Source organism: Mauremys mutica, chromosome 24, assembly GCF_020497125.1.
Source record: "Mauremys mutica isolate MM-2020 ecotype Southern chromosome 24, ASM2049712v1, whole genome shotgun sequence".
NCBI classification, from domain to species: domain Eukaryota; kingdom Metazoa; phylum Chordata; order Testudines; family Geoemydidae; genus Mauremys; species Mauremys mutica.
The window spans coordinates 9,537,468-9,563,150 of NC_059095.1; the positions used below are offsets into that span (position 1 = coordinate 9,537,468).

General features: G+C 56.0%; 1 protein-coding gene across 2 annotated transcripts in view; it reads right to left on the reverse strand.

The window, feature by feature from the left end:
• The window catches only part of MYO1F (myosin IF), a 50,140-nt gene that overhangs the window by 22,520 nt on the left and 1,937 nt on the right, over nt 1–25,683 (reverse strand). Inside the window, exons 2-6 of one of the 2 annotated variants that reach the window (XM_044999104.1) lie at nt 15,688–15,825; nt 6,659–6,748; nt 5,660–5,754; nt 1,719–1,806; nt 1,020–1,109 (exon numbers count right to left, since the gene is read on the reverse strand). In XM_044999104.1, coding sequence (XP_044855039.1) covers nt 1,020–1,109; nt 1,719–1,806; nt 5,660–5,754; nt 6,659–6,748; nt 15,688–15,825 — 501 coding nt within the window. Of the gene's footprint in view, nt 1–1,019; nt 1,110–1,718; nt 1,807–5,659; nt 5,755–6,658; nt 6,754–15,687; nt 15,826–25,683 lie in introns of those variants that run through there. The other variant, XM_044999105.1, reaches the window with a different exon arrangement.

Here is a 25,683-nt window from a genome sequence, read left to right on the forward strand (position 1 = left end):
GAATCAGCAGAGGCTGGGCCGTCTCATTTCAGGGACCCCCCACCCCGTTTATGGGAGTCTCTCCCACCTCCTCCCAGGCCTCAGCGTGTTTGTCTTCCCCGCACCTGCTGTCTCCTGTCCCTGGCAGCGTTCTGGGGCAGGGTCTGTCTTTAATTACATGTATGTACAGCACCATCACGCCAAGCTTTTCACTCCTGATCGGGGCTTCTAGGTGCTACCGTAAAACAAATAACAGCCACATACAGGACGCGGGGGAAGGTCTTTCTTTTTGGGTCCTCTCATCTCTGCCTCTCTTCCTGTCCCCTGAAGCGTTCTCTTTCCTTCCCTTCATCTGGGGCCCAATCCTGAGAGGTGCTGACCCTCCGCAACGGCAATGCCTAGTTAGGTCCTTCCTACAAACACGGCCCTGATCCCGTTCCAGGCTGCACCGCCCACGCCCTTCCCCTCCCCAGAGCCAGCCTGCCAACGGGCAGTGACCCGAGCAAGAGCCCGTGCTGCTGGAACGGGGGAACGGAGCCGTGCTGGTGGGAGTATGGGGCTCTGACGGTGAGTCCCAGTAGTGGAGAGGGATAGAAGCCAGTCTGTGGGACTCCGAGATGGCACATGCAGCCTGGAGAAGGGCCCCGAGGAGCCACTTGCTTTGCTTGTGCTTCAGGCCAGCTCTGTCCCTGTCAGACTTGCAAACTCCCCAGGGGATGGGAGGGCTGCAGGAATGAGCCAGTCACCAGTTTCAGAGCAGCAGCCGTGTTCGTCTGTATCCACAAAAAGAACAGGCGTCCTTGTGGCACCTGAGAGACTAACACATGTATTTGAGCATAAGATTTGTGGGCTACATCTGATGAAGTGGGTTCTAGCCCACGAAAGCTTATGCTCAAATAAATCTGTTAGTCTCTCAGGTGCCACAAGGATTCCTGTTCTTTTTGCGGATACCAGCGGCTCCCATGGGACGATCACATCTCCCATTCTGCACACGCCTCCCTGGGACCAACCAGCAGTGAAATCTGGCCCCGGAGACTTACAAATCGGCTGGAGTTGTTGTTCCGGACGGTTTTGGCGTTCCCGAAGGCTTCCAGCAGAGGGTTGGACTGCAGGATGATGTCTTTCACGTGCTGAGGATTAGAGCAAAGACAATCGGGGCGGGCCCGTTGGCTCATGGGGGACTAGTTGCAGCTTGGTGAGGTGCAATGGCAAAGGGCTGCCAGAAAGCTGGCAATGTGGCACTGCATGGGTTAGGGGCGGGGGACTATTGCCAGCTCTTGGCTTGGAGCAGATTTGGTAGGATGGAAGGGCATTGCTCCATGTCAGGCTGGCACAGGGCGGACACTGCCGGCTCTTTCTTGGTGTGCATGTGGGCACTGCCGGATCTCGGCTGGGAGCGGTTGGTTTGGAAGCGCCAAGTCCTGGATTACAGCAGGGCAGGCATTGCCAGCTCTGAGCATGCAGGGCGGGGTTTGAAGAGGAAGCGTGGTCTGGTGCCTGGTATGTCATCACCTTTCCCGGGCTAGCCTAGTGTGATCTCAGCGGGCAGAGCTGAGGAGCTGCAGGAGACGGGGAAGAAGGAGCTGCCCTCTGGCAGAGAGAAAAACGCTTCAAACCTAGGAAAGTGGGTGGGAGGGAAGGACGGGCTGGAGCGAGATGGGGGAAATGGAGAACAAGAGTGATGAGAAGATGAGTAGGGAGAGGCTCAGAGCCAGCCCGGGCTGCAGAGGGAGCCGTACCTGCACTTTCTCGCCGCCTCCGGACACTTTGGAAATGTAGCCCATAATGTATTTGGCTGCCACCGTTTTTCCAGCCCCGCTTTCCCCACTGCAGAAACATTCAAACAAAACAGGGGGAAGTGAAATAACCTGCCCAGTGTCTACATTTCCAGAGCGAATCACTGCCCTGCTGGAGCTTTCACTGACCCCGTAGCCTACTGTGGGTCTCAGAGGCAAATTACGCTTGTGTGAGGCTCTGCACCAGAGCAAAGGGGGGCCCTCCCTACCCCTTCCACCTGCAGTGCCCCCCGCCCTCCGGTGCTCCTGCCAGGGAGCGGGGTCGGGGCACGGGGGCTTCCCCTTCTCCCCGGCAGGAGCATCGGGCAGGCGGAGCAGGGCAAGCCCCCGCGCCCCGACCCTGCTTCCTGGCAGGAGCGCCGCAGAGCGGGTCCATGTGCAGGGGCGTCCATTTTTCCAGCCCCCCCCCCCAGTTGGACGGGGCCCCTGGGCACAGATCTCATTGGCCCAGTGGCTAATCCGCCACGGTACCTCCTTGCCCAAAGACAGAATAGTCCTTCCTCCCCTAGATTGGGGCGCAGACAGTGACTCAACTGCCCTCTTTGGGCCTGTTTTCCTGTCCATCCTTTGTCTATTTAGGTAAACGCTATGGGACAGGGACCGGCTCTGGCTCTTTCTGTGCAGGGCCCAGCACAATAGGGGGCCAGATTTCCCTTGGGGGTCTCTGCCCCAGTGCAATGCGAATGGTGCATAGTTTTATAACTCGGAGCCCCTTCCGTATTCTCTCCGTGGCTGCGGAAGGGGGGCTGCTGCTGGGTACAGGAAGTTGGTCCAGTTCTGAGTTGACTAGTTCTTCCTGGTCCCTGGGCCTGGTACTGCAGTGGAGGGGGAGCGGACGTGTGTTGCGATATGGACTCATGGCTGCACATCCCTGCGGAAGGTGGGTGACGAGATTCCAAGCGCCGCACACTCTGGCTCCTGGCGGAGGCAGATGCCTGAAATTGTTATTCGGTTTGGTGCCTTGTGCCTAGAAGGGAAGTCTCTGGACTTGCCCCACATCCGGGCAGCTTCTTCGCAATATTCAAACAGACAAACCACTTGCGTAAAGTTCACTTCCTGTGCTGAGCTGCCGTCCTCTGCGTCCCGGCCGGGCGTATTTGCTTTTAGCAATGAGCGCTCCACTCAGATTCAGTAAACCTGGGCTCTGTTCCCGGCTCTGCTGCAGACCCGTGGGATGACCTTGGGCAAGTCACGGCCCTTCGTTGTGCCTCAGTTTCCCCTCCCAACCTTTGGCTGACTTGTCTGCTTAGACTGAAAGCCTTTGGGGGCAGGAACTGTCTTTTATTAGCTGTACGTACAGCTCCTAGCGCAATGCAGGCAAGCCATGATCTTTCTGAATAATGAAGCATGAAAAGTGGCAGTGCGGTGGGTCCATGTGAGAGAGGAAATACATTAGGGCTTGTCTACATGGGAAAGTTTAGCCAGTTATACCACTATATAGTATAGTTAAAACTGTGATAGCTGTACCAGCGTCCAGACACACAGGTATAACTATAGCAGTTTAAATCCCCACCTTAGCTCAGAGGTCGGCAAACTGCGGCCTGTGGGCCACATCCAGCCCACGGGACTGTCCTGCCCAGCCCTTGAGCTCCTGGCCGGGGAGTCTAGCCAGCCCCCAGCCCTTCCCCTGCTGTCCCCTCTCCCCTGAAGCCTCACCTCTCCGTGCTGCTAGCGCTCTGGGTGGTGGGGCTGTGAGCTTCTGCTGGGCAGCGCGGTGGCACGGCTGCCAGTTCTGCTGCTCTGAGCGGCATGGGGGGGGGGGTTTGGATAAGGGGCAGAGGGTTCTAGGGGGCAGTCAGGGGACAGGGAGCAGGGGGTGGTTAGATGGGGCGGAGGTTCAGGGGTGTGGATCAGGGGATGGGGAACGGGAGGGTTGGATAGGGGGTGGCATCCCAGGGGGTGGTTAGGGGCGGGGGTGTGGATAGGGGTCAGGGCAGTCAGGGGACAGGGAGCAGGGGGGGTTGGATAGGGGGTGGGGTCCTGGGGGGCACTTAGGGGCGGGGGTCCAGGAGGGGCGGTTAGGGGATGGGGAACAGGGGAGGTTAGATAGGGGGTGGGGTCCTGGGGGGCGGTTAGGGGATGGGGAACAGGAGGGGTTGGATACGGGGTAGGGTCCCGGGGGGCAGTTAGGGGCGGGGGGTCCGGGAGGGGCGGTTATGGGACAAGGCACAGGGGGGGTTGGATAGGGGGTGGGGTCCCAAGGGAGTGGTTAGGGGATGGGGAACAGGAGGGGTTGGATGGGGGGTGGGGTCCTGGGGGGCGGTTAGGGGTGGGGGTGTGGATAGGGGTCGGGGCAGTCAGGGGACAGGGAGGGTTGGATAGGGGGTGGGGTCCTGGGGGGCACTTAGGGGCGGGGGTCCAGGAGGGGCGGTTAGGGGATGGGGAACAGGAGGGGTTGGATGGGGGGGTGGGGTGCCAGGGGGCAGTTAGGGGTGGGGGGTCCAGGAGGGGTGGTTATGGGACAAGGCGCAGGGGGGGTTGGATAGGGGGTAGGGTCCCGGGTGGCAGTTAGGGGTGGGGGGTCCAGGAGGGGCGGTTAGGGGATGGGGGAACAGGGGAGGTTGGATAGGGAGTGGGGTCCCGGGGGGCGGTTAGGGGTGGGGGTGTGGATAGGGGTCAGGGCAGTTAGGGGACGGGGAACAGGGGGGTTGGATGGGGGTGGGGTCCCGGGGGGCAGTTAGGGGCGGGGGGTCCAGGAGGGGCGGTTAGGGGATGGGGGAACAGGGGAGGTTGGATAGGGAGTGGGGTCCTGGGGGGCAGTTAGGGGCGGGGGGTCCGGGAGGGGCGGTTAGGGGACAAGGCGCAGGGGGGGTTGGACGGGTCAGGGGTTCTGAGCAGACAGGGGGTGGACAGGCAGTCAGTTCTGGGCAGTCAGGGGGCGGATAGGGGGCGGGGGCCAGGCTGTTTGGGGAGGCCCAGCCTTCCTGCCCGGCCCTCCGTACAGTTCTGGAAGCCCGATGTGGCCCTCGGGCCAAAAGGTTTGCCCTCCCCCGCCTTAGCTTGTACTGCTCTGACTTGCCCCTTAGGCTGGTGCGGAAGCTCGTTCTGGGAACTTTAACGGGTACAGGCCTAGTGGGGATGGCTGGTGACGGCGGTGCCCGGACGGCTCACTACGCGGTGCAGGCCAGGGAAAGGGAGGACTGATTCTGAGTATGCCTGAGAGAGGGGGCTGGCGCCAGGCGGGCACTTGGTGGGTTTGTGGAACCCGCTCCTAGCCCAGCGTTTCCCTGGACGCCGGACCAACGCGCTCCCTGCTGGGAGTGCCGAGCCCAGGACGGCTGCAAGTTCCTTTGATAACAACCCTCACATTTCGATGGGGCTTTCCATCGCCGAGCACTTTGCAGATGACACACATCCCCGGGGCTCGCCGCACCCCGCCACTGCTGGGCAGCTGCCTTTGCAAAGCAGCCTACCTGCGGCTTACCGGCGCGTAGCGACGGAGGAGAGGAAGTGAAGAAGGCTGGATCCAGTCAAAACCGGAAGAGGAACGTAGGGAGGTGGGACTGGAATTCAGCCAACACACCAGCCTGGTCATATGAAAAGTGTCGTGGAATCTCTAATGACCCCAAGGGGGCAGGATGCCAGCCCCACTCTTCTGGTTTACTTCTCCCAAAACGGCACCACTCCCCGCAGCGCTGCAATGGGCATTGGCTCAGTGCTGGCTCTGAGCCCGCCACGGACTGAATCCTGCTTTGAGCAGGGGGTTGGACTAGATACCTCCTGAGGTCCCTTCCAACCCTGAGATTCTATGAATCGCCAACGTCCTCCCTGTGGGGCACATATGGGGTCCTTGGGAAACAGACCCGACCCCGCTCAGCAGCTGGGATCAACCCCCACTTCCTCCACCCACGTCTCTCTTATCCGGGAGGCGGCATCCTTGCTACCTGATAATGACGCACTGGTTCTCTGCGTCGATCAGCATGTTCCGGTACATGTTGTCGGTCAGAGCGTAGATGTGGGGCGGATTTTCGTACTGAGCCTAGAGGCCAACAAACGGACGACGAGAATAATGGTTACTAACGACAACGCAGAGTCGAGCGCATAAACCAGAACCCTCTCGGGGCGCAGCGCTTTCCCTGGGAGGATAAGAGACAAACATCCTCCACCTCCCTTCTCCAGGTAGGCACTCAAACAACCTTAACTCTGCCTTATAGCAATGCCATGTGGTAACTATACAAGTATGACCAGTGGTTCTCAACCTATGTACCATTGTGGGCGGCGTACGCAGCACTCTGTGTTACGCGGGCTGCATCCGTACAACACATACACGACCTTTACGGCCCTGAGGATGTCACGTGGGCCGCCGCTGTTTGCGGATTAGGCCGCAAGCAGCCCGTGGGTCGCAGGTTGAGAACCACTAAGTATGACAGTTGCATGGTAACGTGTGTGACTCCAGATTAGATTAAACTGATTTTTAAAGACACATTTGATTTTTTTCATATTTTTCCCCCTTCAGGGCAGAATTAAGGTTTCTTGTTAGTGCAACCTTAACGCTGAAGTTCCTGGGCTTATAAAATTGTTTTTTGGAATAACAGCAGCGGCTCAGTAATTTTTTTTTACCCTAAGTTGCTGATATGTACTTTCAACCTTAACACAGGTTGTGTTTGGAAATCTATACTGCAGTAACCCCGACAGGTCCCAGAGCTGGAAAGGACAGAGACAACCAGGGAGCTGCTCATGATCATCCAGCAGATCACAGAGTGAGCTGGGACCAGAACCAGGCTGCCTGACTCCCAGTCCTGGGGCCCGTTTATACAATCAGTTAGAAACGTGTCTGCGCCTTGCACGTCATCCAAAGGCACAAGACAGAGTAGCCCGAACAAGGAGATATGTCAGACAGCCCCGCCCCAGTTCTACCCCCCAAGACCAGCCGGCCTCCTCACCGCTCCTTGGTACAGCTCAACCTCCCGGTCCGTGAAGTAAGGCATCTGCTTGAAGGGATTGACTGAGATGAGCACCGAGCCAATGTAGGTCTGAGCTGTTTGTTAAGGGTCCGTCAGCTTCCCTCGCGTTCCTCCTTTTCCCACCCAGCCCTATGCCCCAGACATGCCCCGGTACCCAAAGCCAACAAGACCCAAAAGGACCACGGTAGATTCGGGTGCATGGTGAGGATTTTGATACGAGAGATGGGTCCAGACCCTCTACGCCCCCAACTCTGAAACCTGGGGGGGATTTGGGATCTGGAACAGAACTTGGCAGAGGTGCGGGAACTAGGGGTGCTGCCGCGCCCCCTGGCTTGAAGTGGTTTCCATCACATCCAGGGTTTACAGTTTGGTTCAATGGCTCCCCCCACTACACACATGGTTCCCCCACCCCTGGAACTTGGCAGCTTATTGGGTGGCTCACTGCAGACAGCTCCCCATGGCGCAGTTAAGGCCCAAGGAGAGTGATGGCAGATGGACCGTTCTGGGCTTCTCTGGCTCCTTCTAACCCTGGGGCCATGGACCGGTCACACCGATTGCCATCCCGGGGGAAGGGGCCATGATGCGGCACCTTGATCAGCAGGAGAATTAAGGGGCAGCAGCAAGCAGGGGTGCTGGAACAACTTGTATACGGGGGGTGCTGATGAGGGGAATCATGGAGTTGGTGTTTGTTATTTCTACTTCAAGCCAGGGGATGCGGCAGCCCCCCTAGTTCCAGCAGCATTGGCAGCAAGTAAAACACAGGATGTGCCTCCCTTCCTCATGGTGAGGGAAGAGCCAGGCTGCAGAGAGCTAATGGCACAACCCTCTCCCGCCTGGCAGCTTCCTGACATGGGGCTGCGGGAAGCAGGCACTGGAATTCCACCAGGGGGGATGTTGGAGGAGTTTGTTCTTTGGGACCAGTTCAAAAGGCAGAAGGAGAATCAGATCTAGTGACACCCAAGGGCCAAATTTCAGGGGTTCAGCTCCCATTTAGGCACCTGGAGAAGGGCTGGATTTTCAGCTGTCACGCTGAGCTCTTTCGGAAAGCTGGCCACTGACGTCAGGTGCCTAAGGGGGAGCTGCGCGCTTTTGAAAATCGGGCCCCAGTTGCGGCGCACTAGTGGCCAGGAGGTTTCCCGAAGCCCGTCCTCACCCAGCAGCACCTGGTGGGTGGCCTCCCTTCAAAGCCTTGTCCTGCAGAACAACAAAGCGTTATTGTTGCAATCCTGAAATGGGCTGCGCTCACATGACATCACCCCGCAGTGAGGCTGTGTTGCCACCACATAAATGTAGAATGCCAGCTGAGATAGTCCTGTATTGGAAAACGGACACTGCACTAGATGGACCAGTGGTCATGTCCTATGCAGCAGGAGGTTAGGCACTGGACGAAGATGGGCCAGTGGAAGGTGGCTCTTCTCTTCTAAAGACCTCTCCTAATGATGCATTTGCAGAGTTTTCACTTCCTACCCAAGCTCAACAGGAGCTTTCTGCAGCTTCGGACTGGATGAGAGCCCAGGACAGGCCCATGAAAACAGGAGCCGCCCTGCAAAATCAGGTCCAGGTGATGACCCTGTTTGTAGGCGCCCACCACCTCTGAGTTGTGGCCTCCCCGGAGAGTATGTAGCAGGCAACACAAGCGGTGAAAATCGCAGCCTGTTTTGGAAGGGCGTTCCCCAGCACGGCTTTGATGTGGTGAAACAGCTGTGCCACATGAAGGGAGCAGGAGGCCCGGTTCTGCACAAGGAGTAGAGCCTCGTCATTCCAGCCTGGAGGTTTACGGGCCACACCGCTCTTGCCAGTAGCATCCTCCAGCGTCCCCAGTCACTGTGGCTTGGCCAGGGTCCTCAGGGGAGGGTCCGCGTGGAGCACAATCGGGACGGAGCACTCTGCTGCTCATCACAGGTTACCACGATTTCCGGCCACCTCGGCGATGCTCACCCGAGCCGCCTTCTGCAGCCTGCCTGGTCGCCCGAGTTCCTTCCTTCCTAGTGAGCCCCACGTACAGCCAGCCTGTCTGCACAAAAGGCCTATACAAATCCTCGCATGTGCCAGAAGCAAACCCCAAGATCCCTGCAATGGAGAGAATTTTACGGGCTCGACCCTCAGCTGGTGTAACTCGCCAGGGCCCCGCTGAAGTCGGTCGAGCTACACGGATTCATGCGGGCTGAAGATCTGGGTCCAACGAGTGAGATTTACAACACCCTGTGTGCACTTTGCCCAGTTGTTTATGATCGACACGCAGCACTTCATAGGTCTCAAAGCCCTTTATAAAGGGGGTACAATTACCTTCCCTCTACAGGTGGGGAAACTGAGGCACAGAGCCATCTCACGGCTTGCTTAGTGAGCCAGGGGCGGGGTTGGGGAATAGACCCCTGGTGTCCTGACTCCTACAGCTGCACCTTCCGCCTGTCCCTCCTATAGATCTGCCCTGGGTGGACCAAAGATGGAGGCCCATGCCCTGGACACCCCAAAGACGGAGAGATATGAGGTGGTGAGCAGGAGGGTATTGCAGTGAGGGGCTATGGGGACAGCAGAGCAGGGGGGACCGTTACAATGGAGGGGTCCGGGAGAGGAGGGTGGGTGTTACGGTGGGAAGGTGTGTGGGTTCACACACCTAGGAGAAGCCTCACTCCCTGCGGCAGACGTCCCAGCAGGACCTGTCCCTCTCATGCCCACGTGGTTCAAGAGGCCAGGGCTGGCTTGTCCCCCGGGAGACGGTGTGACCGCGGGGAATAGCGGGTCTCTTACGGAATGGGAAAGTGGGAGGAAGAGGAGGCGGAGGGGCTGGTGCTTCCTGTGAAATGCAGAAGTGCTCTGGACTGACTCATGGCTGAACACTGGGTCCTTACACAGCAGCAGAGAAAAAAAAAAAGGAAGGGGGAGGTTTCTGGGGGTTTTTTTTCTTTTCTTTTCTAAAAAAAACCCAAACAAATGAGCCCACTCCAGCCCTTCCGGCTGCTGTCACAGGCAGGAGAACCCGCCCTGAGCTGTCGCAGAGCACGGCCTTGTAAGGACACAGCCTTGCCTTGGGTGGAAACCGCAGCCCACTCGAGCGGAGCGCGCGCTGTCTCTGGTGCGCTGCTCTTCCCTGAGACCTGCCGTAGCTCACTGCTCCCTCGCCCCTGCGGGGGAACATCGTTCCCAGCCCGCTAGCCGGGGAATTCGGTGCTCAGCCAGGCCTCGAAAGAGTTCCCTGCTGCCAGCTGGCCGCCTCCTAGCAGGGATGGGACGCGGGAGCAAAAGGAGCGCTCTGGATGGCCACTGGGACGGCGAAGGCCCTTGTCTGGGCACAGGGCCAGGCTCAGTCTCATGCCTCTATGGGTCAGACCCTGTGATAAGCAAATATAAGGTCAGAGGGAGTTTATGTCTTCAGTCTGGTGAGCAAGGAAGCAGCCAAGCAAAGAGTGACGCTGCAGGGTTGTGCTGTCTCCTCCGATCACCATCGCAGCGAGCTCCTTAACGCCACAGCCCTGATAGAGGCAGGATCAACACCCACGGCCAGGCGGCCGTCAGAGACCCTGCAGACGAGCATCTGGCTGCGTACGGTCCTCAAAGACCTGCTGGGCTAGGGATGGAGGCGAGGCAGGTCAGCGTGAGGTGCAGTGGGGCATCAGGGCTGGGACAGCAGGGGGTCTTGGTCTTCCCAACATCCTCTGGCAAAGAGTTCCACAGGTTGACTGTGCATTGTGTGAATTGTCTAGGTCCCTTCATTGTGTGAGGGACCTTGACAAACTGGAGCATTGGGCCAAAAGAAACCTGATGAGGTTCAACAAGGACAAGTGCAGAATCCTGCACTTAGGACAGAAGAATCCCATGCACTGTTACAGGCTGGGGACCGAGTGGCTACGCAGCAGTTCTGCAGAAAAGGACCTGGGGGTTACAGTGGATGAGAAGCTGGATATGAGTCAGCAGTGGGCCCTTGTTGCCAAGAAGGCTAATGGCATTTTGGGCTGTATAAGTAGGGGCATTGCCAGCAGTTCGTGGGACGTGATCATTCCCCTCTATTTGGCACTGGTGAGGCCTCATCTGGAGTACTGTGTCCAGTTTTGGGCCCCACACTACAAGAAGGATGTGGAAAAATTGGAAAGAGTCCACTGGAGGGCAACAAAAATGATTAGGGGGCTGGAGCACATGACTTATGAGGAGAGGCTGAGGGAACTGGGATTGTTTAGTCTGCAGAAGAGAAGAATTAGGGGGGATTTGATAGCTGCTTTCAACTACCTGAAAGCGGGTTCCAAAGAGGATGGATCTAGACTGTTCTCAGTGGTAGAAGATGACAGAACAAGGAGTAATGGTCTCAAGTTGCAGTGGGGGAGGTTTAGGTTGGATATTAGGAAAAACTTTTTCACTAGTAGGGTGGTGAAGAACTGGAATGGGTTCCCTAGGGAGGTGGTGGAATCTCCTTCCTTAGAGGTTTTTAAGGTCAGGCTTGACAAAGCCCTGGCTGGGATGATTTAGTTGGGGATTGGTCCTGCTTTGAGCAGGGGGTTGGACTAGATACCTCCTGAGGTCCCGTCCAACCCTGAGATTCTATGATTCTATGAATAAGAACATACGAACAGCCATACTGGGTCAGACCAAAGGTCCACCTAGCCCAGTCTCCTGTCTTCCAACAGTGGCCAATGCCAGGTGCCCCAGAGGGAATGGACAGACCAGGGAATCATCAAGTGATCCATCCCCTGTCGCCCATTCCCAGCTCCTGGCAAACAGAGGCTAGGGACACCATCCCTGCCCAGCCTGGCTAACAGCCATTGATGGACCCGTCCTCCATGAACTTGTCTAGTTCTTTTTTGACCCCTGTTGTAGTGTAGGAGGCGCCGAAGGCAGGGCTGGAGTGCCTGGGCCGAGCCGTGTGGCAGGCCAGGACTGGACAAGCAGGGGGTGCTAAAGGGCAGGGACTGAGACGCATCAGCACAGCTGCAATCAGCTTGCCCATAACCTTGCAAAATCCTCCACTCTATCGTCTCCTGTTTCACACCCCACCCCTCAGCCCTGCTGAGCCAGCTGCCATCCTTACATGCCAGATGAAGAGGAACAGCTGCAGCTCCTTTCGGAGTCCATTGGCCTAGTCCTTAAATCCAGGAAGTGCTTCCCCTCCCCGACCCAACATTGCCGCAGAGCGCTCCCGGTCCACGAAAGGGTCGCGCCGGGGTCCGCTCCTTAAGCGTGCTCAGCTGGATCCGCTCTCTTTGCTGGCATCCAATGACAGGGACGTGTGCAATCAGCGAGACCCCCAGAGCAGCCGAGCGTGCTGGGTGCACCAGGGCAGACCCAGCATTCAGCAAAGGTCCCTGTTTTAGAAACAGCCTTGGCTGGAGCAGAGCAAAGCATCGTGCTTTAGAACGGCTGATGCCAGAGACGCAGCTATGGGCCGCTCGAGAGGCCTTAGTCAGCCGCTGGGTCACAGTGCCGTGGGGGAGCACAGCCACACCGCCAAGGTGAGGGGCTGACAGGAAACACAGCTGTGTCAGCGGGCCGGGGGCTGGAACCGGGCCAGCGAGGGCTGCCTGCCTGTGCCGCGGAGCACATGGGTGAGGCTGGCCGAGCCCAGGGCAAGCTCCGTCTGCAAAGAAACTTTGGGCTGGGGGCTAATGGGCTTGGCACTGGGATGTGGGAAGGATTCCAGTGCTGGCCCCAGAGCCTAAGTCCTTCAGCTGGGGGTGCAAGGTAGGAGGACACCACATGGAAAGAAATAATAACCCTGCTTCCTCCCTTTGAGCCCTCATGGGAGGTTCCGTCCCAGGACCTGTCTGGCAGCAGCTCTGGTGTGGTGCACAAAGGCCCAGGGGCTGGATTTGAGAGGGATTGTGCAGCTTAGCTCAGGGTGGCTAGCTGAGGTTGCTGCCTTTTTTTTTTTGAGGAAAATATTAGTCATCCTGGGTTGCAGAGCTATTTGCGAGACAGCAGAAAGAAAAACAGCAGGGCTCACGCTTCCTGGGTTCTGTTCTTGGCTCTGGGAGAGGAGCGTGGCCTTGGTGGTGGCACAGAGAATAGCCAAGCACATAGATGGGCAGATACTTTCTGAAACACAGTGTGGCTGAGCCTTGGGTGTGCTATGCCAGAGAACTGGGTTCTGTTCTCAGCTCGGTCAGAGGTTACCTGGTCTGTGAAATGAAGAGACTAGCACTTGCCTGTCTCATAGAGAGCGCTACAAAGCTTTGCTCAATTGTAAAGGTTGCACAGAACCAGCAGTGGGTGAAAGAGACGAGACTGGGTCTCCTGGCTCCCAGCTCAGTGCACCTTCCCTGAAACAGAGACGAAGGAAGCAGAACAGTCTCCTGAATGTAGGGACTGACTGCAAAATTTGCCAGGTGGTGCAGGGAGGCAAGGAATAGCGCCCCAGTGCCCAGATCTAGTGGGGGTGCAGATCTTGCCACGTGAGCCAGTCCTCCGGAGATAAGGGGATGAGGAACTGAAATGAATCCTTCAGCAGCTGTCACTGCATCGGAGGCCCAACGTTTAGATTTTGTAAAGATAAAGCCTTCACCCCTAACTACAGCAAGCGCCCAATTCTCCATCATCCTGCCTCTTGTGCACTCATTGCGGTGGGAGTGCAAAACACAAACCCTTCCGCTCAGGGAACATTTCGCATCCCTTTGCACAGTGGCACAAGTCACAGGGCAGCACAGAACCAGGCCCGCAGAGAGACACTGGCCTGACTCCAAACAGCTATTAAATGGAAACGTTATTTCATGATCGGTGTTGTTTTATAACGTGTCCTGCAGTGCTGGGAACCAAAACCCCGAAGTGCTGGCCGAGGGATGAGAGCCAGGAAGTGAAACTGACCGATGTGGTTTGTGTATCTGAGCAGACTGAAAGGCACGAAGTCGATCAGCAGCATAAACGATAGGTGAACAGGTTTCTGTGCGGAGCAGGGCAGTGGGCGCATGTTCCGTTATGCTCCATACTCCGCACTGGCTGTCCGTTCATATCGGGGAGCCATGCCAGGTACCTCAATGGTGTAGGCCCCAGATGTTTCAGAGGATGCCTCTCTCCCGTGCCCTGTTGCAGCTGGTGCGCTCCTGCTGTCTGTCTGAAGGCTGGAGCTCATAGGAGCTGGCCGCTGGCTCCCATCAGGGATACATTCAACTCTTTTACGGTGATGCATCTTTGCGTGCAGGCTTTCCGCTTGGTGCAGGTTCTGGATTCTTCTGTCACTCAGTCTTGCGTTCTTTGTAGGCTCCAGTACTGCCCATGCCAAACTCAGGTGTTCCAGCCAGCTCCAAAACCGCAGAGGCATAACTGAGGTGCTGGTGTGTTTTTCCATGACCATTGCCCTGGTGCTTCTGTGTAAATAGTCATCCTTTTATAACGCCCCCTCCGGCAGACTGGCTCCCAGCTCCAGTCAGCCTAGTTATCCCACACCCTGGTACCTCGTGTCAGCCAGCCAGCCCTCTGCACTGGGGAATTTACACAGACGCTGCACGGGGCTGGCCACAAATATAAGAGATTGTTCCGCATGCTCTCGCTAGGACTGGCTGGAACTGTTTTTTGACGGAAAATTGGGTTTTCAACCAAAGAATTTTTATGTGTGAAAAGCATTCAGCTTCTGCAGAAAACTTAGATATTTCGTAAAAACCCAAAACATTTCAATTAAAAACGTCTCGTGGGAAGGGTGCAGTTCAGTGGCGTATGTTCCCATTCGTCTCTATGGGCCAGGCTTTCTGGCCAGACTACATCTTCCATGATGCATCACAGCCAGAGACTCCTATTCACCATCTCCCTTCACCAACAGGGTAGAAAGTGGTGCACCATGGGAGCTATATTCAGGTTCCTTGTATTCCTCTTATGGCCAGCCAGGCTTTTTGGCTGGATGACATCTCCTATGATGTACTGCTTTCTACCTTATTGGTGAGGGGAAGGAGACCCTGGCTGTGATGCATCATGGGAGATGTAGTCTGGCCCGAAAGCCCAACTGATCCAAAGAGGAGACCGGGAGCATAAGTAACCAGAACTATAACTCCCATGAGGCACTGCTACCCCCGTTTCAGCTAGAATATTTTGTTTTTTGGCCAAAATATTTCACCAAAGAGTGACATTTTTTCAGCGCACTGCCTGCCCCAGCCCCCATTTTCTGACCAGTTCTACTTTTCATACGTGGGTTTCCTTCCCCCATGTACGGGAGCCCCCCGGGGGAATAAGGACGGGGCAGGAGGGACAGTTGTTACAGCTCTGCTTGCCGGTGATCGTTCTCAGCACTGTATTTCCCACAAGCCGAGGGGCCCGTAGGAGAAAGCGGTGAGTTACGAATGGCCAGATCATCATGACATGGAGGCCATGGGTCCGACTGAGCCCGTCCTGCAGATCTGGGGGAAGTGAGCTTGCCAAGGGCACCTGGCCCGATTGCTAACCCTGAAGGCCAAAATATCAAAAGACCTCAGGGCTGGAATTTCAGAAGCGCTTCGCACCCAGCAACACCCACTGAGACACTCCCCGGCACATTTTCAATGAGCTCAGCACCCCGTGGGCAAAGCTCTTTTGAAAAGCCAGGCGCTTGTTTTGGTGCGTAAATGGGAGCTGACTTCCTCTGAAATTCTGGCCCTGATTTTGAGGGCCGGGAAATTCTGCCCCTAGTGGCCCAGATGGACTGAGCACTGGTCCATTCAGCCTTTCAGAAACACCAGGTGTCATTGCTTCCCGAGCCTTCCTATGCGAAAAGCAGGAGCTTCCATACACGGATTGAGACCGGCAGCTGGTTTTGTGGCTGCGTCTGCGAGTGCCTGCATCCACTGCTGCGTATTGTTCAGAGACTCACAGGAGATATCCCTACGCCTCCGACGACCGGGGACTATTTTCCTCCTGCATCTCCAACCCTGGAAGGACATTGCTGATGAAAGAGCCGGGGCTCACCCCCTTTACAGGGACACCGCTGGACCCGCCCATAAAGGGCAAACCTAGAATTGCCAGGCCAGACCCCAGAACTATTCCACTGCCTTACCGCCCCAGGGGTGGCCTGGTTTGGTTTCTATGAGATGCCTCACGCCCAGCACGGCCCCTGGAAAGGATACGAAGATGTAATCATCCAGGAAGCGCTTTTTAAGATTTTCCACAATAGCATCCTCGGAGATTTTGGAGAGAAGGACCATGTCATCCACGCCGCTCTGCTTGACATTGTGGCTTTGCCAGTGAAACCGCTCCTTGCTACCCTGTGGAGAGAGGGGAGAGAATTACGGCCGACAGCAATGCAAAGGGGATGCTTTCGAGAAAGCAGCGCGGTCCAATGGTTAGGACTCGGGTCTGCGAGCCAGGACCCGTGTGTGTGTGTCTGCTCCTTGCTCAGCCACTGACTCACCAGGTGACCTCTGTACCTCAGTTTCCCCATCTGTAACTTGGGAATAATAACGTTCGGGCCCCTTTATAAGGTGCGTTCAGATCCCAGGAGTTACATCAGAGCCAAGTGTCACTATTACTTATGGCTCTAACTCATTTCGAAGCTATTAAAAGCGAAAGTCTCTGCTAGTAAAACAGAGCGCAGCTGCAGCAAAGTCAACGGAGCCGTACCAATTTGCAAGAGCAGAGAATTTGCCCCTGAATTTAAATCAAGCACCGTTATCTCCCTCACACACACTCCTCCACTCCCGCCTGCCTGGGCTTGCAAAGATGGGCCTAGCCCGTATTACGCAAGCAGCGCTTGTTGGACACATCGCTTTTGGGGCCCTGCTGCGAAACACCATCAGAAAAGCTCAAAAGGCTCCTCTGGGGAAACGAATGAGGGTTGGGCAGGTGTCGGGGCGAAGGGAAAAGCAGAGGCCTGTTTCGGGTGCAGGCTTTGCCATGTTCTGCAGAATCTGAACTCCCGGGACGTCCCGGTGCCAGAGCCTCCTTCCCCTCCTGCGAATCACAAGCTGGGGAGGCCCACCCTCACCAAGCCGCCTCGTTTGGGCCCCCGTAGCCGTCCAAAGTCAGGAGGGAAGCGACTGCAGTTGGCGCTTTAGCTGGCGTTACCACCTCTGAGGTACAAAACACCAGGACAGGATTTGGTCCTGCCGTGAGGGCAGGGGACTGGACTCGATGACCTCTCGAGGTCCCTTCCAGTCCTAGAGTCTATGACATTGGGATGAGCCCAGACCCATCAGACTGGACAGCAGGCAGCGTGTACTGAGCGCCCTGACAGATTTCCTGGGACAATACCTCAAAAACTGGACAATCCTGGGAAGCCCTGGCCAGGTGGCAACCTTGGCGTTAGCCCACTTCCACCCTGCTGGGCTGCAAGCCGGGAGGTGCTGCGTACAAACCTCACCCCACTGCGCTATCAAACACTCGCAAACAAGCATGCTTCTCTGTGCAGCACCAGTGTCCTGTGCTCCCCCACATCCTATATCGGCCTGTCTCCACCAGTTGTCTCTTGACTCCAACATGGTGATCTCACTCCGTACCAGGGCACCCCTGGCAGCCAGCCACAGTGCAAAGGATGAGCCCTGCCTCAGTTTCCCCTTGTCACTGGGGCTGGCTGAGCTGCCCATCCTCTCCCTATGGACCCAATCACCAGCCATCTCACCTGGTTGGGAAAGGAAATATGTCCTCCTCCAAGTCCAGTGATTTAGTTGGGGGTTGGTCCTGCTTTAAGCAGGGGGTTGGACTAGATACCTCCTGAGGTCCCTTCCAACCCTGAGATTCTCTGAGTCTATGAAAGGCCCACTCTTAGGCATAGTTTATAATTGCAAGCTTCAGCAGCTCTCTCAGAGCAAGATAGTTCATCAGTCCCAAACAGGGGTTCTATAGGGACAGTCCTGATATTTGGGGCTTTGTCTGATACAGGCGCCTGTTACCCTCTCCCCACCCCCAGCCTGATTTTTCACACGTGTCTGGTCACCCTAACCCCAAAGCCTTGTCCAGCTGCGTCGCACCCAGTTCCTCCGTCATTCTTCCCGGTCCCATTCTCACGGCCTTCCACCCAAGAGTGAACAAACCCCGCCTCGCAGTTCCCACGCTCCTGTTCCGGGGCTTCCGCACCACTGGCCTTTGACCACACGTCTTCTGACGGTTCCCCTTCAACCCTCGCCTCAGGGCTCCTCTGAGCAGGCTTCCAACAGAGTTCCACGCCCGTGGCCCCTCCGCCGGCAGATCCCCCCTGCGGGGTCACCCTCGTGCCCCCCGCAGAACTCTTCCACCCCAGGTCTGTCACACCAGCTCCTCTTCCCTCCCAGCGGCTTGCAACTCCTGCTCTCCCAGGTCCCTGCCACTCTCTTCAGGGACCCACCCCCCCGCTAGGGAGACCATATTTTCCCAAAGGGAAAACAGGACACCCCCATGGGGCTGGCCCGAAGTGCCCCCCGCATGCAGGCTATCCTGAGTCCTCCCTGCCTTGGGGCTTACCCGAGGTTCTCCTCTCCCCCAGCACGCAGGACTAGCCCGGGCCCCCCTGCTTCCTGTCCCCGCTGGGCCACCCTGAGGCCCTCCTCTCCCCCCTGTGCACAAGGTGGCCCGAGTCCACCTGCCGCCTGCCCCTACCAGGCTCTGAGACCCCCCTCTCCCCCTGAGGTGGCGAAACTGTGTATTTGTTCAGTTTGCTCCTGCCAACTGGTGATCGGATGGCAAGAGCAAATGGGAGAAATGCCCAGTTTGGCCCACCCTCTGCCCTGTTTCAGGAAACCTGGCATATGAGGAGAGGTTAAAGAAAACTGGGCGTGTTTAGTCCTGAGACAAGAAGACCGAGAGGGGACCTGGTAAGTTTTCAAACATGCTAAGGGGGAAAGAGGACAGTGATCGATTGTGCTCCATGGCCATGGAAGCCAGGACAAGAAGCAATGGGCTCCATCTGCAGCAAGGGAGACTTAGGTGAGACGACAGGAGAAACGTTCTAACTCGAGAGAGTGAAGCTCCGGAACAGGCTCCCAAGGGAGGCTGTGGAATCCCCATCACCAGAGATTTTTAAGACCAGGTGGGACAAACCCCTGTGAGGGGACGGTCTTGGTTTGCTTGGCCCTGCCTCAGTGCAGGGGGCTGGACGAGATGATCTCCCGAGGTTCCGTCCAGCCCGACTGCTCTATAGTTCTGTGACTCTCCCTGAACGGCCGCATGGCTCGTTATAGCGGCCAGGTGCCTCCTATCAGGGCCCAATGGGAGGCAGCCAACGAGTCGCAGGTGAACCGGACCTGTTCCCTCTTAAAGGAACCAGTCTCCCCGTGACACTTGGGCCCAGATTCACAAGGGTTTTGAGCCTCGTAACTCCCACCGACGCCACAGAATCATAGAACTAGAAGTTAGGAGCCTAACCACCGTTCTGCATCTGCGTCTCAGCTTGGAAGTGCTTTGGGGTTGTGTGTTAGCTGTTGGTACAGTGCTCAGTCCATCGAGGCCGTGGCTTCTCGGTGCCCCTCCAGGACAGATCCATTAATACGTATAATTCATCATTTCCCCTCAGTGAGAGAGGAGTAGGAATTGCTTGTTTCTGTTTTTCAGTGCATCACGGAGGAAGTCTTCTGAGGTTGTCTATCTTTGTACTCCCATGGCAGCTGGTTGGGAGGGAAGCTGTGGCCTGGGGTTTAGGACTTTCATAGGGGATCAGAATGAGCTGGGTTGTGCCAAGTTAGTTTCCCTTGGTGGCTGCCATTTTGTGCTAAGCTTTCATTAAAAAAAGTATCTAATACTTAAGCCAGCAAAGAAAACCTTCCAGAGGGTGACCCGAGTGTAAACTAATGCAATGATGCCTGCCTGAGTCTGCAGGCAGCCTGAAACAACAGCTCTGAGAGAGGTTATCTTAATAGAGTGTTAACTCTGAAACTTAATAATGACAATTTAAATTTCAACTTTGTTCATCACTTAGAACCTGGTCAAAGCAGACAAGAAAGAATCCAGGTTATTATGGTGTGATGGGCTGCTCAACCCGCTGTGAATAGCATCTTGTTTTGGTATCACATGGTGGTGGTGCTGGGCAGGTGGGAGGAGTTTGGTATGAGGGCGGAGCTGTAGAAAGTACAACCGTTTATTTATTTCAAGGCTGACCCTGCTTTGGTCACTCCTAGCCTGTCTCTTCCTGTCCAGCCCAGTTCATGGCTGTAGTGAATCTCACTGTGTTTCACCAACACCATCCGGCAGTCCCTAGCTCAGTGAATCTTCTGCATGTTGCTGCTGCTGCTGCTGCTGCTCCAGCATTTCCTTTTTTCACTTGACGTGCAGCAGCACCAGCTTTCACTTCTCCCGTCAGCCAGTTGTTTCTTCCGCTTCCCCTTTTTCTTCTCTTCCTCTTTTGCTTTATTTTCCTCTCTCTCCTGGAGCCACAGAGCTGATTTTGGACTCATGGTTTCAGATTGTGCCACGTACTCTGGCCCAAGCATCCAGCCTCTCCCAGCGGATTCACACAGGAAAACACCTGCTCCCTTTGTCCCCTCCTCTGTCACATGTACCGCTCCTATGCAGCCGGACCTCGCCTACCAGCAGGTGGGAGGCATTCTCTGATGAGGTCGCATCCACTTGTGCGGATCAGCCCATTTCCCATCCTTGTCATTCCTGTACCTTCTCCACTGTGTCATCTGCCGCGTGGGCCAGCAGATGCTACTCGGCTGGATGCAGCCATGGACATGAAGCCTTCGGTATGTAGGAAGCTCCAGCTTGTATAGAAGGCTGCAGCAACACAGGCTACTGTCAGCTCATCACACCTGTCCTCTGCTCTCTGCACTGGCTCCTCGCTGAATTTTAAATCAAATTTAAGGTCTCAACGCTTATCTTCAAAGCACGTCCCAGCTTGGGCCCAGGCAATCTGAAAGTGCCTAAAGCTGCAGGATGAAGGCTTAGAGCTGACAATGGTGGTACCATGCCCCCCCTCCAGCCCAATCGAACGCTCTACAATAAGGGCACAGCTGATTCGTGCAGCAGACAGAACTTTCTCGGGGGCTGGCCTGAGACTGTGGAATGAATTTCCCCAGAAACCAAGGCCCATCGCAAACCTCCCCACCTCCCGTTCCAAGCGCAAGGGGTCTTTCTTTGCCCTTGCCTTCTCCAACATAACCACATAGCCCCGTGTAGAGTTATAAACAACACCACCACTAAACCCTACCAAAAAACCAAGACACTCCACTGCACGTGCGTCTTTTGGGGAGAGGTCGAGAGACCAACCAACATCTGGCAGATGCTGGTCATCAGAACATAAGAACGGCCAGACTGGGTCAGACCAATGGTCCATCTAGCCCAGTATCCTCTCTTCCGACAGTGGCCAATGCCAGGTACCCCACAGGGAATGAACAGGGAATCATCAAGTGATCCATCCCCTGTTGCCCATTCCCAGCTTCTGGCAAACAGAGGCTAGAGACACCATCCTGGCTAATAGCCATTGATGGACCTGTCCTCCATGAATGTATCTAGTCCTTTTTTGAACCATGTTTAATTGCTTAATACACGACTGGAAGGTGCTCGGACACAGGGGTGAGCGCGGAGTAAGAACCTATCCAGAACAGACTAGGATAGCAAGGTCCAAGGGAACCCTGGGGTTCGTCGTAGGCCACAGTATGATTTCAGGGGTCAAGTTCAGCCCTGCTGCAGCTGTACTGACGTCAGCGTGGCCGCCCTCCTGTCCTTAGGCCTGAGTCACATGAGGTCAGGGGGGGTGAGGGAGGGGGAAATGTTACAGTCCCTAGGTGGAGACAGATGGAGGCCACCAGTGACCCCAGCCACATCTCTTACTAGCCGCGGGACCTGCCGTTGGGCTCTAATACCAGGCGTGAAGATGAGTCATGATGAAAAAAAAATACTGTTATTCCATATAAACCCAACTCCACCTCCCTCCGGGTACCCGGGGCACAAAACTCTTTCTAGACGGAACTGTCACAGGATTGCTGCTAGGCAGCAGGGATCCTTAGCAGGCAGGACTCTGTGTACGCAGGATTTTGAGAGACCCTTAGAGAACTCAGCCTGTTCTTCCCTCTTTCTCTAGTTCCTTGTTTGAGTTCCTCCATCACCCACTCTCTTTCTTCCCAGTAAGACGTTATAAAAGAAACCCAGTGAAGATGGGCTCATAGTTCAGATTAATCATGCTGGTTTCCTGGCATGCTATTATTAGCCAGACTGTTGTATGACTATTGGTAGCATTTATAACTGTGCAAGCGAAGCAAGGGGCTAATCGAGCCTCATGCTTCAGGGCATGGTCAGCTGGTCCTGACAAAGGTCAGGAAGGGATTGTTCTTCCATGCACAGCAATTCGCAAAGGGCCAGATGCATTATGGGCCTTTATGGCTTTCCTCTCAGATCTCTGGGATTGGCCATTGCCAGAGCCAGGATACTGGTCAGACTCGGCAGGCCAGTGGTGTTATCTGGTGTGGGCAGCCTGAGCTTGCTGCATTAAAGGGTTAAGGTAAATAGTTTAATTTCCTGTATCACGAACAGGCTTTTGATCAATAATACACCCATATGCTCTCATAAGCCATTTCAGCCATGCACTTGGCACTGTGGGACTCCAGCCAGATGGCTGGTTCTCACCTTAGATCTAGACAACTTACTGTTTCTTGACCAAACTTTACGGAGTTAATGTGCCTCAATAAACAGCCGCAATGGGACAATCCTGGTCCCGTTTAGTTCAATGAGAGTTTTGTCACTGGCTTCAGCGGGAGCAGGAATGGTCCCCATGACAGCACTTCTCCAGCACCTTCCATTGGAAGAGCTCAAAGTCCTCTACAGCTATGTGTGAATTAGGCCTCACCGTACCCTGGGAGTCAGGTACCCCCCTTTTACGGGTGGGGGAACCGAGGCACAGGGAGGTCACACTGCAAGTCACGCACCCAAGGCGTCGCAGCGCATCAGTGGCAGAGTCTGGAGCGTGTGATGCGCAGGCTGCAGCGCTGGCCACTAGCTGCACGCTCACCCTGTCACACACTGACCCCTGCCCATGCAAACTGTGAACGCAAGGTTGTGTGTCTGACTCATTCTTCACACTAAAGCCGCAGAGTGCAGGGAGGCCCTTCCACGCTAGGCAGGCCTGCGGAGGGACCTCACAGGCGCACGGCTGGAGGAGAGCGAGCTCTCTGCCTGGCCAGAAGGAAGTTCTGCTCTAGGGCTTAAATCATAGGGCTGGGTATCAGGAGACCCCGGCTCTGGCCCCAGCCTCCTTACTGGCAAATTTAAGTAACTATCAGCCGAGAAGGGGGCAATAAGTGAATTTGCTTTCACAACTGTTAGCCCCCAGTTCCCCTTTTCCTTCCTCAGCAGCACCCTGTGGTCGCAGCACAAACCTCAGGCCCAGCTTCTTGCAAAATCCCAGAACTCAAGGACTAGGGCTTGAAAGTGTTGCCTGCAGCATTTCGGATGATTTCAGTGAGATGGTCACATATATGCAGCCCCCCTCCCTTGGGAGGAGGGAGCGTTCAGCCCTCACTGCCAGGGGTCAGAAAATGCCCGACCAGGGTCCTTTTCTGCTACATTCTCAACAGTGGGGGCCTTTCAGATCCCTGGACGTGACTCAGAGACCAAGCTCTTTGGGGCAGGGACTGTCTTTTAGTTCGGTGTACAGCACCTGGCACCACAGGGGCCTGGTCCGTGACTGGGGTGCCAAGACACGACTGCAACACAAATACATACGTATCGATAACTGTGCGCATCACCCTAATTAGAAAAGGTTCTGCTTCCTGTAAGGCTCCCAGGGGCTGGCCTGGCCTCCCACTGGTATCTGTAATCCGCTGCTGAGTCCAATGGAAGTGAGGAACCTAAGTACCTCTGAGGACCTGAGTCGAGGACCCTTGGCTTGAAGCCAGGGGGTCTGATTTGACGTTCCAGTGATTGGGAGAGGTTGTGTTTCACGCCCCCCCTTGCACTGGTGCAAATGACAACACGAGGTACCAGACGATGGAATTTCGCTTCTTCATTTCTCTCTCTTCTGCTGCTATTTCTCTCTGAAACCACCACATTTAACTGCGATACAGTTTGTAGGTTTAGTGTCATCCCAGCTCGACTGCAGGTGCCTTCCTGCATTCCCCCAGCCCAATGAGTCTAGACCAGATTTACCGCTTTTGTAAGGCCAGAAGGGATCATTAGATCACCTGCTCTAAGCACCTGTATAACACGGGCCGTTCCATTTCACCCGATTACCCCTGCCCCGAGCCCAGTCACGTGGGTTTGACTAATACACAGCTTCCAGGAAAGCAGCCAGTCTGGATCTGAAGAGACGGAGAATCCACCACTTCCCTTGGGAGCGCGTCCTGCTGGCTAAGCACCCTGGCTTGTTTCTCTGCCTTATTTCTCCTGTGAGTTTGCCTGGCTTTAACTCCGGCCATTTATCCAACACCCCCATAGAGGAGTGGGCCTTTAGGTGTGAGTCTAGTGGCTGTTACTCATCTGTTAGCTGCGATGGGTGAACACTAATAACGAAACCTGGGGCCTGATTCCCCATTACGCTGCACCTTGAGCAGCCAGCCGTTCACAACAGGACGCAGAGGGTGTAAAATACTGCTGAATCGATGGCGTCAGTGCCGTCACGATACGCAGGGCAGCGGGGATTCGAGCCCCACTTGTTTGTGCCCTAGGCTGACAAGTGAGGCTTCATCACTGGCTGTCACCGGCATGTATATTTGCTAACTGCCTACCCCAGTCCTGCAAGGGCTCGGATATTTTGCACAGATCTGACACGTCCCCAGGGCCCTTAAACACCATCAAAGTGCAGTTCCAGTCAGGAAAGCAAGAAGGAAAAACAAAGACAGCGCCAATCGGGGCAAAGTTTCACTGCCGAAAGCGGGGCAGCCAGAGCCCTAATACCCCCTGAACTATTCAAAAGACCGAGAAGGGGATAGTGCATTACCAGCCAGGAAATCAAAACCAATCAAAACCAATCAACTGCCCCGGCACAAAACCCCACCTAGCACCTGAGAACCCAGCTGTGTTCTGTCTGCCCCTTGCATGAGTGCGAGTGACAGGAAGGATGAGTAACCTTGAGGTGAGAGCTCAGAGGCGGGGCTGTCAAATGCCCAGTTCCCAGCTCTGCTACAGACTTTGTGTACGGCCTTCAGCTAGTCACAGACCAGTGTCGTGCCTCAGTTTCCTCATTTGCAAAAAGGGGGCTGATGCCCCTGACTCGCCTCGCCGGGGGGGAGGGCTATGTGACGTGCCTTGAGGTGCTCAGAGAGGCAGGGAGGCATCGGCGCTGCGGGGCAGCCAGCTACGCACGCACTGATCTCCTCGCTAACGCCTCTGGCTCGCTCCCCCCGGCTCTGCAGGGCAGGACAGGGGAAGGCTGGGAGACCCAGAGGGAGCAGATCTCTTGGGCGAGGAGTCCTGCGTGTATCAGCCTGACCGCAGACACTCTGAGACGGTGCACCGTGCCGCTGCTGCTATTGTTCAGGGGTTTGGGTTTTTTATAACACCTCTCACCATTCTCACACTGTCTGTATGGAGCCGGCTCTGAGAACAGGCACCCGGGGCAGATTCAGCTCTGTGCAGACACTGGGACAGAGGCACCTGGCATCTCACCTATTCAGGGGCTCCTGAGAACTCAGAACTATTTTCAGTTGAGACCAGCCAGGCTGGCGGGGGGCAGAAAGCCCCATCATCGGGGTCGTTTAAAACCAGAGACGCCAAAGGCCTCGCTATAGGGGCAAGTCTCGCACTGCTCCCCACACCGGGGACCGGAGGCGGGGGGGAGTTGCAGGGGCCTTTTCTCATCTCGCCAGTCTTTGGGCCTGACGGCCCCGCCCTGGCCGGCACCTCACGTCACTCTCGCTGGTGCAAACGGCAGCACAAGGTGCCCGGCGGGGGACAACCAGGCCCAAAGAATGCGGAGCTGTGAAAAGGCCTGAGCTTCCCTGGCGCGTGGGGCTGGGCCCTATGGTCCCCCCGAGAGACAGGGCCTGCCGCTGCCTCAGCATCGGTCGTGCCCCCCCCTCTGCGTTCACACTTGCTGCTGTGTCCTGTCCCGGGGAGGCAGAATGGGATGATCCAAGCTGGAATTTTGCCTGCAAATTCTACTCCTCCAAAAAGTGTGATGGGCTCCTTGGTGATGGCAGCTGCTCAGAGCCTTGAGAGATGGTCTTGAGGCTAAAGTACAGGCCTAGGGTTCCCCCAGGTCTTATAGCCTGTGATCCAATCAG